At 38.1% G+C, this 18,080-nt stretch overlaps 1 protein-coding gene across 8 annotated transcripts in view; it reads left to right on the forward strand.

The window, feature by feature from the left end:
* ELF2 (E74 like ETS transcription factor 2) overlaps nt 1-18,080 on the forward strand; it is a 102,868-nt gene that overhangs the window by 17,917 nt on the left and 66,871 nt on the right. For 4 of the 8 annotated variants that reach the window (XM_047751704.1, XM_047751707.1, XM_047751706.1 and 1 more), the window contains exons 2-3: nt 6,761-6,848; nt 8,197-8,435. The exons of 2 other annotated variants lie outside the window; for them this stretch is intronic. In XM_047751704.1, coding sequence (XP_047607660.1) covers nt 8,364-8,435 — 72 coding nt within the window. In that variant the 5' untranslated portion in view covers nt 6,761-6,848; nt 8,197-8,363. Of the gene's footprint in view, nt 1-6,760; nt 6,849-8,196; nt 8,436-18,080 lie in introns of those variants that run through there. 2 more of the 8 variants (XM_047751705.1, XM_047751716.1) reach the window with 2 other exon arrangements.

Here is an 18,080-nt window from a genome sequence, read left to right on the forward strand (position 1 = left end):
TTTTGTGTTCTTGGAATAATGCTTTATTTGGTATATAGTAAGTGCTTAATAAATGTCATTGAAAGAACTCATATAGTAAGAGAGAGGAAAGAGGTGATATTATTAAAGGAGAAGAGTTGTCCATGAGGGACAGGTAGTATTTGAATAACCAAAGAAGAGGATGTTCCTGAGAGAAGGGAACCAGCAAAGGGATGGGGTGGAATGAGCATGTGTCTGTGTAGTGAACAGCGAAGATATTTGTCTGATTGGAACATTTTTTTTAAATGTTTTTTATTTTTTCCATTATAGTTGGTTTAGTGTTCTGTCAATTTCTGCTGTTCAGCAAAATGACCCAGTAATGCACACACATATATATATTCTTTTTCTTACATTATCCCTCATCATGTTCCATCGTAAGTGACTAGATATAGTTCCCTATGGGAACGTGTTTGTTTATCCTCATAGTCATCACATCTTTATTGTGTACTTGCTATATGCAAGTCACTGGTTTAGGTGTTATAAACCACATCTGGATACACAGATGTTTAGAACTTGATGCTTTGAGAAAGTGGTAAGAAGAGAAGCAAGATTTTAGAGGGCTCTGAAGCAGGTCACACTTGTTGAGCTTGATGTGGTTGATGGGAGGTGGCAAGTGACTGCCCTACTGGAACCTATTCTTTCCCTTTGTTTTTGTGGGGGAGGTTTGTGTAATGGGGGGTAAGAGCATTGTGAAAATAATAATGAGCCCCTTGGGAAGGCGGTTTCTTTAGAGCTGAGGCTTGTAGAACAGCTAGGAGTTGGCCAAATGGGTAATGGGAAGGGTGTCAAGACAAGAGGGAGAATATAGAGAACTATATACAACTGTGAAATAAACCAGTAAGATGGTGGGAGTAAAGGAAGATGAGACTAGATAGGTGGGCATGGATTAGATTTGTGATTTCTATACTGAAGCATATCAGAATGAACATTTCCTAACTTTTTCCCCTTTTTTAAAGTTTTTTGTAGTAGAATTACAATGTGATAATTTCTGCTATACAACAAAGTGATTCAGTTATACAGGTGCACATGCCCCCCCCCCCTTTTTTTTTTCTTTTTAGGCCCACACCTATGGCATATGGAGGTTCCCAGGCTAGGGGTCTAATCATAGCTACAGCTGCTGGCCCACATCACAGCCATAGCAACATGGGATCTGAGGTGTGTGTGCGACCTACACCATAGCTCATGGCAACTTTAACCCACTGAGCAAGGCCAGGGTTTGAACCTGCAATCTCATGGTTACTAGTCAGATTCACTTCCGCTGCACCACAATGGGAACTCCACACACAGCCATTCTATTTCAGTTTCTTTCCCCACATAGATTATCCTAGAATGTAGAATATTGTGTAGAGTTCCCTGTACTATATATAGCAGGTCCCTGTTGGCCAGTCATTCCATATACCGCTGTGTGCAAGTGCCAATCCTAAACTCCCAGCCAATCTCTTCCCTTTCCTCCTGTCCCCTTTGGTAACCATAAGTCTGTGAGTCTATTTCTGTTCTGCAAATAAGTTCATTTGTAAAAGAGACATAGAACCCTGGCTTGTTTCTGCTAAGTCAGTATGCTTGCAAAAAGGTTGAGATGTCATCTTACAAGTGATGTTTAACTATTGAGGAATTTTGAGAGTAACCTGACGTTATTCCATCTTGGATCGCCCTGATACTTTATTTAGATGAATCAGAAGGGAGGGAAGAGTAGAGACAGGCAAATTCTGAGTCTCTTACAATAATGTAGAGAAATAATAATAAGGACCTCAAGGGCAGAGAATATGAGATTATTGAGAAAGGGTCAAGAGTGAGAGAGTGTGATGGTATTGATGGAGAAAGGAGTAGCAAATGACTTCATCTGTTTTTTAGGCAACTTGTTTGAGCTAAGCGCAATAGGAGAGGTCACACTTTGGGGGAGGTAGCAGAGGAAAAGTTTAGTTTGGGACGTGTCGAACTTCTTCCACACTTTTATTCGTCCCATTTAATGTCTAGTCTAGGTGCTCTGACAGATTTCTCTGTGTTCATTCTTGACTTTTCTCTTTCTTTCACACCCACATCCATTTGCTATCAAATTTTGTCCATTTTATCTACAAAAATTTCCAGAAGTTGACCACTATTCACTCTCTCCAGAACCTACCACTCTGGCCTAACCACTATCGTTTATCATCTAATTATTACTGTAACTTCTAATTGATCTCCCTTCTTCTGCCCTTGACCCCTTGTCCTCAACCCAGCATCTGAATGATGCTTATAATAATCAGGTTATCTCTCTGCATAAAATCCTCCTTCCTGGGGTAAAAGAGTCCTTGCAGAGAGCCTCTCTGGCCCCCTTCCCTTACCTGTTACCATCTTCTTTCTTCCTCTTACTCACTTTTCTCCAGCCATTTTTGCCTTTTTGGTGATCCTTAAACTATTCAGGTGTATTCCCTCTTAAAGATCTTGAATTCCTTCTTAAAGATTTTGAATTTTCTCTTTTCTTGGGCTCCCCTTTCCTCGCCCCAGTCATTGGCACAACTCATTCCTACTTTTGGGTTCTCACTCATACGTCACTTTTGCAGTGAATTCTTCTCTGATCATCCTGTTTCAAATTGCGCTCCTCTTCCTTCTTGCATATTCTCTCCCTTTGGTCATTTGTCTCCTGAACTTTTATCACCATCTATGTGTGCTGTGTATATTTTGTTTATTTTTATCTCTCCTCACTGAAATTTAAGACCCATAAAAACAAGAACTTTCACTTTATTCACTGTTATGCTTCTGGCAACTGAAAACTACTAGTATACAAAGGGTGCTCAATTAATATTTGTTGAATGGTTAAATTAATTAATGGAGTCCTCAGAGTATCCTGGAATAGATGCTTGCAATTTAATTTGGCAAGGAAGTACAGGTAAGAAAGTGTCTAATAGACAAAGTTTAAAATGGTTTAGAATATATATTTTATTTGAGTTCTGTGAAAAATGTCCTTGGTAATTTGATAGGGATTGCATTGAGTCTGTAGATTGCCTTAGGTAGTATAGTCATTTTGATAATATTAACTCTTACAATCCACAAGCATGATATATCTTTCCATCTATTTATGTCATCTTTGATTTCATTCATCAGTGGCTTATAGTTTTCAGAGTACAGGTTTTTTGTCTCTTTAGGTAGGTTTACTCCTAGGTATTTTATTCTTTTGGATGCGATGGTAAACAGGATTGCTTCCCTAATTTCTTGTTCTGCTCTTTCATTGTTAGTGTATAGAAATGCCGTTGATTTCTGTGTATTCATTTTGTATCCTGCGACTTTGCCAAATTCGCAGATGAGCTCTGACAGTTTTCTGGTAGAGTCTTTAGGATTCTCCAGGTATATAGTATGTCATCTGCAAATAGTGATAGTTTTACTTCTTCCTTTCCAATTTGGAATCCTTTAATTTCTTTTACTTTCGGATTGCTGTGGCTAGGACTTCCAGAACTATTTTGAAGAGTAGTAGCGAGAGCGGACATCCTTGTCTTGTTCCTGATCTCAGCAGGAATTCTTTCAGCTTTTCACCATTAAGAATGATGTTCGCTGTGGGTTTGTCATATATGGCCTTTATCATGTTGAGGTAGGTTCCCTTTATGCCCACTTTCTGAAGGGTTTTTATCAAGAAATGGGCAGAAGATCTAAACAGACAGTTCTCCAAAGAAGACATACAGATGGCCGAGAAACACATGAAAAGATGTTCAGCATCACTCATTATTAGAGAAATGCAAATCAAAATCACTCTGAGGTACCACCGTATACCAGCCAGAATGGCCATCATCAAAAAGTCTACAAACAATAAGTGCTGAAGAGGGTGTAGAGAAAAAGGAACCCTAGTACACTGTTGGTGGGATTGTAAATTGGCGCAACCACTGTGGAGCAGTATGGAGATGCCTCAGAAAAGTAAACACAGAACTACCATTTGATCCAGCCATCCCACTCCTGGACACCTACCCAGAGAAAACCATGACTTGCAAAGACACATGCACTCTGATGTTCACTGCAGCACTGTTTTCAATAGCCAAGACATGGAAACAACCTAAATGTCCATCAACAGAGGAGTGGATCCAGAAGATGGGGTACATATACACAATGGGATATTACTCAGCCATTAAAAAGAACGAAATACCGGCATTTTTAGCAGCATGGATGGACCTAGAAACTATCATGCTAAGTGAAGTCAGCCATACAATGAGACACCAACATCAAATGCTTTCACTGACGTGTGGAATCTGAAAAAAGGACAGACTGAACTTCTTTGCAGAACAGATGCTGATGCACAGACATTGAAAAACTTATGGTCTTCGGAGGAGACAGTTTGGGGGGTGTGGTCATGTGCTTGGGGTGGAAATCCTGTGAAATCAGATTGTTATGATCATTATACAACTACAGATGTGATAAATTCATTTGAGCAATTAAAAAAAGCAAGTAAAAAAATAAAATGGTTTAGAATGGAAGAGAGATTTGAATGAAGCTGTGGCAGTATATGAAAGTGTGAGGGAGTCAGAAGAGGACTAGGGATGGGATTCTGGAAGTACCTACGTGTAAGAGTTGACCAGAGAGTGGCACTGTCCTTAAACTTATCCAAGTGGGAAACTTGCTCTGAGCTTGTGCTTTGGAAGTCCTTCAATTACACCCCTCCGGATCTAGGATGAGGATTTTGAGGGAGCAAGGGAACAAGTCCATCTGGTACCCATTTTGAGATCAAGCTAAGAGTATTTTAACCCCAAAATTCCCTGCCCAGTGTGGTCCTTTGCAGATCTTTTCCCTGATTCTCACCTCTATTGACTGTACCACATGTATGGGCTTCCCTAGGCCAACTGGCAGCTGTTTGCAGGCATATGGCCAGAGCTGAGACATATTGTCTGGGATGTCTACATGTATGTGTATGAGGCTCCTTATAGTACAAAGTGGAGCCAAAATTGGGATGAGAAAAAGGGGTAGGCTGGGAGTTCCCTGGTGGCATAGCAGTTAAGGATCTGGCCTTGTCATTGCTGTGTCACAGGTTCACTCCCCGGCCCAGGTACTTTTGTATGCTGCCAGTGCAGCCAGAAAAAGAAAGAAGAAAAGGGGCAGGCTGCAGGGTGAAGTTAGGGTATGGTCTTTCCATCCCCAATAGATGTTGAATCTGAAAATTCTAAATCTGAACTTAGCCCTATAGGTTGTTATAAAAGTATATATGTCAGGATAGGAGGATAGAATAATAACATACTAGCTTGTTAGTTTGGTTTATAACTTTAAACTATTTAGACATATGACATATGGGCTTATATTTGTACTCTTCAAGCTCCTTGAAAACTAGGGGTGGGCCGGCTGCAAGAGGGAATTGAAAAGGAGTGGGAGAGGGAGCTAGAGAGGGAGAAGGTAGGTTTCAAGGAGGGAATGATCAAGTGTCATATGCTTAAAGATATTAAGTCTTTTGAAGACAGAAAAGTATCCATTGGATTTGATAACCAGACTTTAGTAAAAATTTCATTTGGTGGTGATTGATGCCAAACTTCCATAGAAGGAGTACCTGAGAAATTAGGACGTGGGTGCAAAGTATAAAAGATTTTTTTTTTTTTTTTGGTAGGACTTTATCTGAGAAAGAGGAAACTAGAGCAGTAGCTGGAGGACTATGCAGTGTCATGGAGGAGTCATGTTTAAGACAAGAGACTTGTAAATGTTTATATTTTGAGGGAATGGACCCAATGTTAAGTAAGAGAAAGTTAAGGGAAAAGAGGGAATAATTGGTGCAACAAGGCCTAAGATCCAGTGCATAGGTCAGTAGATTAGTTTTAGAAAGGAAGAGTGCTATTTGAGGAGGCTTGGGGTGTTTCAGTGTGTCTGGATGCTAGGTTTGGAGGGTGAGAGAGCAGCAAAGTGAACAGCAGAAAAATTAATAGGTAGTAGTAATTTAAAGTTGATTTTATACTTTTGGAGATCTGGGGTGTTATACCTGCCACCACTTGTTAAAATCCTGTTGGTTAATTGAAATAGAGCACGAAATATGGTGTATAGGATATATGTGTTGAAATCTATCCTTGGTTGTTTGTGGTGACTTAAAGTTTTAAGTTTGAAAAAAAAAAACCTTCAGATTCTTTAGTAGCCTGGAAATAATTTCTTTTAAAAATTATTATTATCATTATTATTTTGTCTTTTTAGGGCCATACTGCGGCATATGGAGATTCCCAGGCTAGGGGTTGAATTGAAGCTGTAGTCGCTAGCCTATGCCACAGCCACAGCAATGCCAGGTCTGAGCTGCGTCTGCAACCTACACCACAGCTTATGGCAGTGTCAGATCTTTAACCCACTGAGAGAGGCCAGGGATCGAAGCTCTGTCCTCATGTATACTAGTCAGATTTGTTTCCACTGAACCACAACGGGAACTCCAAAATTATTTTTATTTTTATTTATTTATTTATTTTAAGGCTGTACCTTCAGCATATGGAAGTTCCGGGGGCCAGGCAAGGGTTGAACAAAAGCCACAGCTATGACCTGCGCTGCAGTGTGGCAGTGCCAGATCCTTTAACACACTGCCCTGGGCCAGGATCAAACCCTCACCTCCCCAGAGACCTGAGCCACTGAAGTTGGATCCTTAACCCACTGCACCACAGTGGGAACTCCAGGAATAATTTCTTTAATATGTTCGTTACAAAATGTATTATCAGGCTTTGGAGATGGTTTCTTTTAATTGTAATAAGTAATACTGTATGAATTATACCTACTTTGGGCAAAATATTTTTAGTAGAATTATATTAATACTCTCTTTTCCCCCCACTAGTAGTTCCAGAGAACTGCTGGTTTATATTTTAGCTCTTGCCAAGTTGTGAAAATAGTGAAGGATGATTAGACTACTAAACCTTCAAATTGTAAGTAAAATTTATTTCTGCTGTTACTATCTGTGATTAGAAAACAAATTGAAAATAGTTGTTACTTTATAATATTGTAGTACTTTATAGTAGTGTGATAAGATTGTGGATTTTTATTAATTTTTTTTAAGATAAATAGTTCCTCTCTCATTTTCTGTTGATAAGATCAAAAAGGAGACTAATAGTACTGAATGAGTCTTAGGGAGGTGGAATTTATGCTTTTTTTTCAGATATTTCTTTTCTTGTAGAAGTTTATGGAAATTATTATTTTATTTATATATCTGTATGGTACTCATGTTCAAACTTAATATAGGACATAATATTAATGGATTGATTAATAGAAATGTTTATTCTTTTCTCTTTAAATGTGCTTAATTTTTTTTTTTTTTGGTCTTTTGCCTTTTCTAGGGCCACTCCCGCAGCATATGGAGGTTCCCAGGCTAGGGGTCCAATCGGAGCTGCAGCCACTGGCCTACGCCAGAGCCACAGCAACAAGGGATCCGAGCCACGTCTGCAACCTACACCACAGCTCCTGGCAACGCCAGATCCTTAACCCACTGAGCAAGGGCAGGGATCGAACCTGCAACCTCATGGTTCCTAGTTGGATTCGCTAACCACTGAGCCACGACGGGAACTCCATAAATGTGCTTAATTTTTTGCATTTTTTAATTTCACTGTGAAAAAATCCTGTTAGAAGTGAGTCTGTAATTTCTCTGAAATATTCAACATTAACAAAATCAAATAAGATGTAGCTTTTTAGGAATAATACAAATAAATGAATCTAGATGATGTACATATTGACATTCATCTCTACCAGGGAAAAAAGCTTGAATTAATGTTACCTGGAACCATTTGCTATATTGTATTTTGAACTAAAAAAAATAAAATCGAGGAAAGAATGATAAAGTAATAAATAGTAAAGGCATTCCAAGTCATTTCACTATTTTCAAACTACTCTTTTAATTTGTTAGGTGAATAATTTTAAAAGTTGTCTTGGCCCAGTGCATAGCATTTTTTTTTTTTTAATGGTAGGAATTTTCACCAAAATATTTCAGGAATAATAGTATGTATTAATAAGAGGAGGAAGTTATAACATTTTATCTCTTAGACAGTAAATATCATAAGGTCATAACATGTGCAATAAGTTGGTAAAAACTTAACTTCAAATTGTTACTGAACTTGACAGCTCTAAGCAGAATGCTCATTACTGCCCTCTTCTGATACAAGGCTGTATAACTATCTCCTTTTTCACAGTTTACAAAAATGTTAAAAATTAGATTGCAGAATAGGTTTTGCTTTAAATCTTTCTTGTATATTTTTAATAACTTCAAATTCTTCCTCTTTTTAGGCTCTCTGGTTAATCATCTTTAGAAGACTGGATTTCTGGACATCTACTCTACTCCATCTCTATTGACTTTTAAAACATGATAACACAAACCTATAACACTGGCAGTCATCCATGAACCTTTAATTACGTTGATTAATAGCATTTGAAGCTTCCTCAGGGAATAAACAATGACATCAGCAGTGGTTGACAGTGGAGGTTCTATTTTGGAGCTTTCCAGCAATGGAGTAGAAAATCAAGAGGTTAGGCATCCAATGTATTACATTTTTGTTTTGTTTATAGAAATTAATGCATGAACTAATGAATTTAATGGGAAATAGGTAATTGAGAGTAGGAATGTACAATGCATGAAACTACATGTGTGTCATGTGTCCTCATATAATTAGGAAATAGAAGGTTGTGGAAGGTACTGTTGGGCTTGAGTTGCCTGAGTTGTTGGAACATGTGTATATTGGAATGACCTGGGAGGGAAAAATTGAAAGAACAGTAGTGTTAGTTGAGAAAGTAGATTTAGTTTCCTGATAAAAATCCATCGTTTTGTCTTTTAGAGTATATAGGTATATACCATATATCAAATTAGATGCATCTTAATTTAGAATTTTGTATCTCTTTAGTTATTGTCTTTGTTTTTTGACTATTACATCTAATTCAATGTGGGAATCCCATCATATTTTAATCATATATTATTTGTACTTAAGAATTTAGATAATTTGTAAATTAGAAAAGAAATTAAGTTTTTGAAATTTTATACTTGAAGAATTTTGTATCATTAGCATATTTGGTTATTATTATTCTTAACATTAAAGAATAAGAGATAGGAGTAGAAAAATAACAGTACCGGAAATATATGGACTTTAGAGCCTGGCTTCTGTCCCCACCATTCAGTAAAGGCTGAATATTGGGAGGTATCTAAATTAAAATGTAGTAATGCTGTCTCAATAATAGACAAATATTTGCTCAGAGATTAGATGGGAAACTGGAATGGGAAAATGGAAAATTTACTGTATTTGAAAACTCTGTTTTCTGTATTCTGTGATATATACTGCTGTTACTGGTACTTAGTACCAGCACTGGTCCTAGTGACATGACTGAGAAACAGGATGTCATGCTGTTTGTTCTGAAGTCTGTGTTCTTTTTCTTGCTTGCTTGGTGTCTCCTCAGTCTTCCTAAATAGCTTTGGGCAAAGTTGGTGGGAAGGGGATAAAGTGAAGGTACTGCTTTTCCTTTGTTATCAGTGGACTTGGTCACTGAAATATTCCTGTTATATTTGAATCTAAAACTGGTTCAAAGTCCATTGGGAGCCACAGTAAAGAACATGCTTTATTTTCATGATCAGTTTCTACTTCTTTCTTAAAGATTCACTTTCTGTATGATCACTTCCTGGTATGACTCACCAAAGAAAGGAGGGACTCAGGGGACTTTTATCTCCTCCTATATCACCCAGACCAGTGATTGCTCTTTCAAGTGCTTTCTCATTGTCCCATAGTCTTACTCTGTTGGTATTTAATTCTGTGGGGGAGCTGCTAAGAACAATAGGCAGAATATGTTTATTTACCGTGTGCTGATGAGTACTTCTATTATGGGGAAATGAGTACAATTTGTTTCTGGAAGACTCTGTATTTTCCTTCATTTACAGTGGAACCCCAGGTATTCATGGCTTGAAGAATGATTATTATGGAAGAGAGAATTTGATAAATGAAATAATTTTACCAAGGCATTATTGACTAATGATTTATATGATAACCTTATAAAATGCCTGTGTTCATAGGCATTTTAGGTAGTGTGGCACTAGAAAGGAAGAAACTATTCTTGGGGGCTTTGTTCTTCAAATTATGTTGTGTGGGTGCCACTTACTTTTACTCATTTGTTTTTTCAACAGATAATTAGTTGACCACTTACTTTGTGTCAAGTAGTCTAGCCATTGGGGATAAAATATTTCAGAATGGCTGTGAGGAATAAATCAGGACTGAAGATAGATGGGGAGTTGGTAGGGCTATTTAGGGTAGACAGGGAAGGCTTCTCTGAAGAGATGGCCTTTTAGTTTAGACATAAATAAAGTAAGGAATTGGGCTGTATAAACACTTGGGGGAAACAATTCCTGGAATAAAGAAAGACACTAGTATCTGAAATACCACCTAATTTTACCAAGGGAATTTTGGGGATGGTGGTATTTGAAAGTTAAAATTTTGTCTTATAAGCAGCTATTCAGGAATGTATATATAATATATAATCTGTACTAGCTCTACTCTAAAATGTAGAGTAGGGTAGGAGAAAAAGACCTGTCAAGATTTTATTGCCATAGCTCCAAAATCTGAAGAATAAGTGTTTAAAAAAGTGGTGGGGAGTTCCCGTCGTGGCGCAGTGGTTAACGAATCCGACTAGGAACCATGAGGTTGCGGGTTCAGTCCCTGCCCTCATTCAGTGGGTTAACGATCCGGCATTGCCGTGAGCTGTGGTGTAGGTTGCAGATGCGGCTCAGATCCCAGGTTGCTGTGGCTCTGGCATAGGCTGGTGGCTACAGCTCCGATTCAACCCCTAGCCTGGGAACCTCCATATGCCGCGGGAGCGGCCCAAGAAATAGCAACAACAACAACAACAACAACAACAACAAAAAAAAAAAGACAAAAAAAAGTGGTGGGCATTTGGAGAGTTATTAGTGATTTTTAGACTTTATTTTTTGTGATTTTATTCCATATTATAAAATTAATACATTTTATAAAATTAGAATAACTCTATTTGACGAAGATACCAAAAAAGTAAACTACAATCTTGCTAATGAGTATAGATTAAAAAGTCAAAAACAAAATAGTAATGTTTATAAAATACAGTCATATGTTAAAAGTTTCAATTACCAAATAGGATTTAGATATACAAGGATAATTCAATTTTAAGAAAACCATTAAAAGACAACTTACAGAATGGGAGAAAATAGTTTCTAACGATGCTACTGGCAAGGGCTTAATCTCTAATAAAATATACAAACAACTTATACAACTCAACAGCAAAAAAAGCAAACAACCCAATGGCAAAATGGAAAAAAGACCTGAATAGACATTTCTCCAAGAATGACATACAGATGGCCAACAAGCGCATGGAAAAATTCTCAAGAGCACTGATTATTAGAGCAATGCAAATCAAAACTACTATGAGGTACCACCTCATACCAGTCAGAATGGCCATCACTAATAAGTCCACAAATAACAAATGCTGGAGAGGGTCCAGAGAAAACAGAACCCTCCCACACTGTTGGTGGGAGTGTAAATTGGTACCATCACTGTGGAAAACAGTTTGGAGGTAACTTAGAAAACTATATGTAGAACTACCATATGACCCACCAATCCCACTCTTGGGCATATAACTGGACAAAACTTTCCTTGAAAAAGATACATGTACCTGCTTGTTCATGGCAGCTCAGTTCACAATAGCCAAGACATAGAAACAACCTAAATGTCCATAGACAGATGATTGGATTAAGAAGATGTGGTGTATATATACACAATGGAATACTACTCAGCCATAAAAAAGAACAAAATAATGCCATTTGCAGCAACATGGATGGAACTAGAGACTCTCATACTGAGTGAAGTAAGTCAGAAAGAGAAAGACAAATATCATATGATATCACTTATATCTCAAATCCAATATATGGCACAAATGAACCTTTCCACAGAAAAGAAAACCATGGACATGGAGAACAGAGTTGTGGTTGCCGAGGGGGAGGGAGTGGAATGGATTGGGAATTTGGGGTTAATAGATAACAAACTATTGCCTTTGGAATGGATTAGCAATGAGATCCTGCTGTATAGCACTGGGAACTATATCTGGTCACTTATGATGGCTCATGATAATGTGAGAAAGAAGAATGTATACATATGTGTGACTGGGTCACCTTGCTGTCCAGTAGAAAATTGACAGAACACTAAACCAGCTATAATGGAAAAAATAAAAATCATTAAAAAAACCCCATTAATATAATATCTATCCCTGCTAATATGGCAGGATATGTTATTAGGGATAAAATAATTGATGAAATATGATATTATGAAATTCAGTATCAATTCTTTTTTTTTTTTTTTTTGCTTTTTAGGGCCACAGCTGTGGCCTGTGGAGGTTCCCAGGCTAGGGATCAAATTGGAGCTGTAGCCGCTAGCCTACACCACAGCCACAGCAATGTCAGATCCAAGCCAACATTGACACCAGATCCTTAACCCCCTGAGTGAGGCCGGGGATCGAACCTGCAACCTCATGGTTCCTAGTTGGATTCTAACCACTGCGCCATGACGGGAACTCCTAGATGTATTTTTCTTTAACATTATAAAATAGTAACTGTTGCAGATCAAGAGCTAGAATCCTCTTTAATGATCGAGTACTGCAGTACGTAGAGAGAAAGTATGGGCACTACCATAACAAAAAAAGACAAAAAAAAAGGAGTTCCCAGGTGGCTCAGTGGGTTAATGATCTGATGTCACTGCAGTAGCTTAGGTCACTGCTCTGGTGCAGGTTAGATCCCTGGCCCAGGAACTTCTGCTTGCTGTAGGGGCAGCCAAAAAAAAAAAAAGCAACACACCCCAACATCAATGAAGTAGAAAGTGAACAATACATAAATTAAAGCAGAAGTTCATCCTTTGAGGAGTCCCCGTTGTGGCTCAGCAGTAACAAACCCAACTAGTATCCATGAGGACACAGGTTCGATCCCTGTCCTCTAAGGATTTGGTGTTGCTGTGAGCTGTGGTGTAGGTTGCAGACACGGTTTGAATCTTTTATTGCTCTGGCTGTGGTGTAGGCTGGCAGTTGTAGCTCTGATTCGGCCCCTGGCCTGGGAACTTTCATATGCTGCAGGTGTGGCCCTGAAAAGCCAAAAAAAAAAAAAAAGTTCAACCTTTGAAAGATCAATAACATTAATAAAAATCTCTAAGTAGACTGCAGAAGAAAACAGAAGGAAATAATTACTAATATCAGGAATGAAAGATACTATGGATACTAAGTATTATGAACAACTTTATGATACCAGTAAGTTTGACAGCTCAGATGAAATGAATGAATTCCTTGAAAGTCATTTCAAAAGGAATATGACAAGGCTGAATAACCCTCTATGTTTTAAATAAGTTGTATTTTTAGTCAGAAACTTTCCTGCAAAGAAAATTACAGAGCTAAATGGCTTTCTTGATCTGCCAAGTGTTTAGGAAAGAAATAATACCAATTCTACACAACTCTAACATGACTCTAGAAAATGCTCAAGGCAGCATTTTCTAACTCATGAGGTTAGCATTACCCTGATACCAAGACCAGACAGATTTTAATAGGAAAATTACAAAGCAGTATTCTTCATGAACATAGAAACATTCTTGATGAAATACTGGCAGTCAGTTGATTCAGCAACATATAAAAGGGATCCTGGAAGTTCCAGTTGTGGTTCAAAGGTAACAAGCCCGACTACTATCCATGAGAATGAGGGTTCAATCCCTGGCCTCACTTAGTGGGTTAAAGGATCCAGCATTGCTGTGAGCTGTGACGTAGGTTGCAGACACAGCTTGGATCCACGTTTCTGTAGCTGTGGCAAAGGCTGGCAGCTGTAGCTCCGATTCAGCCCCTAGCCTGGGAACCTCCATATACTGCAGGTGCAGCCCTAAAAAAAAAAAAAAAAAAGGATCCTGTGTCTCAAATGGAGTTTATCCCAGGGAGGTAGATTTAATCTATGTTAAGTCACCATATCAACAAAGAAAAGGGAAAAGTCATATGATCATATCAGTAACCACAGAAAACCCATTTTCCAAAATTCAATACCTATAATGCAGATTCCCTAAACTAATAATAAAGAGCAATTTTCTCAACCTGATAAGTGTATCTATGAAAAACCCACAGCCAGCATCATGCTTAATGGAGAAAGACTGGATGAGTGTTGTCCCTTTAAGGTTGATAGCAAGGCAAGAATGTCTGCTCTGACCACTTCTAGTCTACATTGTACTAACAGCATTGCTACAGAGCAAGAAAAATAAGACTTAGAGGTTGGAAAAGAAGAAATAAATCTCTTATTTTATCGGCCATGCCTAGGGCATGTAGAAGTTCTAAGGCCAGAGATTTAACCTGTGCTACAGCAGTGAGGGGACCTGATTCTTGACCTGCTGAGCCATGAGGGAGTGCCTGTCTTTATTTCTAAATAATACAATAATGTACATAGAAATTCCTAAGAAATCCACACAACTATTGGAAATAATTAATGTAGAATAGGGGAATATGTCATATCAATTTTATCTATATAGTCTGGAAAAATGCAATTTGAAATGGGTTAAGGATCTGGCGTTTTCACTGCAGCAGCTCCAGGGGGCTGGTGTGGCATGGGTTCAATCCCTGGCCAGGAAACTTCTGCATGCCACTGGTATGGCAAAAAAAATCTGATTATAAAATTGTGTTAAAACTAGACTGTAGACGTATCAATTATATGTGGAATCTAATAAAAAATATACCAAAAACCATGAACTATAGAAATTTCTAGAAGAAAACAAAAGGAGCAAGTTTTTTCAACCTCTAAATATGCAATAATTTCTTAGATTGAACACCAAAAATAAGAACCTTGAAAGAAGAAAATGATAAATTGAGCTTAATTTAAATGAAAAGCATCTCCCTCTTAAAAAAGTCCCAGGAGTTCCCGTCGTGGCTCCGTGGTTAACGAATATGACTAGGAACCATGAGGTTGCGGGTTTGATCCCTGTCGTTGCTCAGTGGGTTAAGGATTCGGCATTGCCATGAGCTGTGGTGTAGGTTGCAGACAAGGCTCAGATCCCGCATTGCTGTGGCCCTGGCATAGGCTGGGGACTACAGCCCTGATTGGACCCCTAGCCTGGGAACCTCCATATGCCATGCAGGAGCGGCCCAAGACATGGCAAAAAGACAAAAAAAAAAAAAATAGTCCCATTAAGAAAATGGAAACCCAAAGATTGGAAAAATTATTTACAATATCATGTACCTATATTTAGAATATTTTAAAGGACTTATACTAAGGTTACATATAATAAATTGGAGATAATCCATTAAGATGGGGAAAAGATTTGAACAGATAATTATATGAATGGCCAATAATCACATTTAAAAATGTGCAATGTTATTAGCTATCAGGGAGATGTGAAGTGAAAACACAAGAGATACTATTAACATACTTGTATAGAATGATGAAAATTCCAGAGTGATTGCCTATTTGGAGATGTAGAGCAGCAACTGAAACTCTCATAGATTGCTGATGGGAATGTAAAACAGTATAACATACACCTTGGAAAATAATTTTATAGTCTTTTAAAAATTAAAAGTAAAGTTACCAAATGATCTGGTAATCTGATTTGTAGGTTAAAATATAAAGGAAGGGAGGGAGATAGTAAGACATTAATAGGAGCATTACAGCCATATGAAGACAGGTCTATCAAGACAATGGAAGTCTTAGCAATAAAAAGAAATGATCTACTTATACATGCAGTGACATGTATAAGTGTTAACATTATGCTAATTTAAAGAACTCAAATACAGGAGTACAAAAACTGTTGGTTCCATTATATGAAAAGGCAAATGTATAAGAATAGAAAGATTGGTGGTTGCCCATGGGTGGGTGGGGGAGTAGGTGGTGGTGTGGTGGTGATTGTGAAGGTTTAACTGATACAGGGGGTGCAAGGGAACTTTATGGGGTAATGGAAGTATTCTGTTTCTTGAGTGTGATGGTATTTACAGGGATGTTTACATTTGTGGAAATCCATAAACTATACATTTAAGATAGGTGTGTTTTATTTATATAAATATACTAGGTAAAGTTGAATAAAAATAAGATTTATTTGTTGAGATAGTTTATCCTGCAAGTTTTTTGTTTTTCATTTTCTGCTGCTGCATTGGCATGTGGAATTCCTGGGCCAGGGATCATATCTGAGCTGCAGTCAAGACCTAGGCTGCAGCTGTGTCAGCGCTGGATCCCCAACCTGCTGTACTGGGCTGGGGAATCAAACCCACATCCCAGTGCTCCCAGGACGCCCCTGATCCTGTTGTGCCACTGCGGGAACTCCTGTCCTGCAAGTTTTATATTATGCCAATGATCTTTCTTTTTAAATTACCCCTGTAGACCTGAAGGTTTTTTTGTCATTGTAATTATTATTACTATTATTATTATTACTGCTATTATTATTATTACTACTATTATTATTATTATTGGCTGTGCCCAGGGCATGTGGAAGTTGTTGGGCCAGGGATTGAACCAGTGCTAAAGCAGCGGCCCAAGCCATAGCAGTGACAGTGCCAGGTCCTTAATCCATTGTACCACCAGGGTACTCCTGTCATTGTTTTGTTTTTTTGTTTTTTGTTTTTTTTTGTCTTTTTGCTATTTCTTGGGCCGCTCCCGTGGCATATGGAGGTTCCCAGGCTAGGGGTCCAATCGGAGCCGTAGCCACCAGCCTATGCCAGAGCCACAGCAACGCGGGATCTGAGCAGTGTCTGCAACCTACACCACAGCTCACGGCAATGCCGGATCGTTAACCCACTGAGCAAGGCCAGGGATCTAACCCACAACCTCATGGTTCCTAGTCGGATTCGTTAACCACTGCGCCACGACGGGAACTCCCTATTTTTTTTAATTAAAAAAAGGTATTTTGATTTTTCTTCTTAGTTATACAGGATTATTGCAAAAAACAATAAACTCAGACATACTTTTATTTGCTCAGCTCTCTTATTAGGTTATTTGTAGTTTGAGAGATATTTTTCAGATTTTTAAAATGCATTTGTAAAATAAATACGTATTTAAATAGAATCATACAATAGTACTGTTCTGTTACTCATTCCCCCCCCCCCAACTTATTTGTATCCTGGATACTTTTCCATGATGATACATATGTATCTGTTTAACTGTTTAATTGATGCTGGACAGTCTATCAGTATGTAGATAAACAGTAGTTATTTAATCCATTTCTGATGAATGTTTTTTTTCTTTTTTTTTGCCTTATGAACATGTTGGTTAGGGGACTTGTCTTAAAGCTGTGTTTGCTTAGCAAGCACACTATTTTTATTTTATTTGAAATGGTTTCTGGGGGTAAATGCTTTGGAGAGATTAGTCCCCCAGAGCCTGCCAGACTGTATGTTTCATTTTTGATAAGGCTTTGAACATGACCTTACTCTACCACAGAAGAAAAAATGTGAAATAAATGTATGTATTTTTTTAATATACTCCCAAATTCCATGTCTTTCAATGTATTTCTAACATTTAGTGATAATCACTGCCCTCAGTCATTTTATGTATATTTGTCTTTGGAAATGTTGGATACTCAGTGACTTGAGTGTGTTATAAATGCACTTCATAGGTGAACAGTGCAGTGTTGTACTTGCCCTGCCTCTTTAAGAATTTCTCTACTTGAATGGAAGTTTCCAAGCACTTTAAATTAGTGCTTGTGGTAGGATTGCCGTAAAAATAAAGGCTGTCCAGTTAAATTTAAATTTCAGGTTTACAAATAACTTTTTACTTTAGGTATATACCAAATATTGCATGGGGCATCCTTACACTTACTGGTTTATTTGAAATTCAAATTTAACTGGATAAGTTGTGTTTTTATTTGCTAAGTCTGACAACCTTAGCCTGTAGAGAAATATGTAGGTTGTGCCAAGATCCGCTGAATCTAAATTTCATGCATTTTAATTATTGCATATTTTGGTGACTTGAGCAAGAATGTGGTGATCATAAATAAAGTAACCTGGAATTTCCGTAGTGGTGCAGCGGAAACGAATCTGACTAGGAACTATGAGGTTTTGGGTTTGATCCCTGGCCTCGCTCAGTGGTTTGGGATCCTGCGTTGCCGTGAGCTGTGGTGTAGGTCGCAGACGTGGCTCGGATCTGGCATTGCTGTGGCTCTGGCGTAGGTCGGCAGCTA

Source organism: Phacochoerus africanus, chromosome 10 (assembly GCF_016906955.1).
Source record: "Phacochoerus africanus isolate WHEZ1 chromosome 10, ROS_Pafr_v1, whole genome shotgun sequence".
Lineage (NCBI taxonomy): Eukaryota > Metazoa > Chordata > Mammalia > Artiodactyla > Suidae > Phacochoerus > Phacochoerus africanus.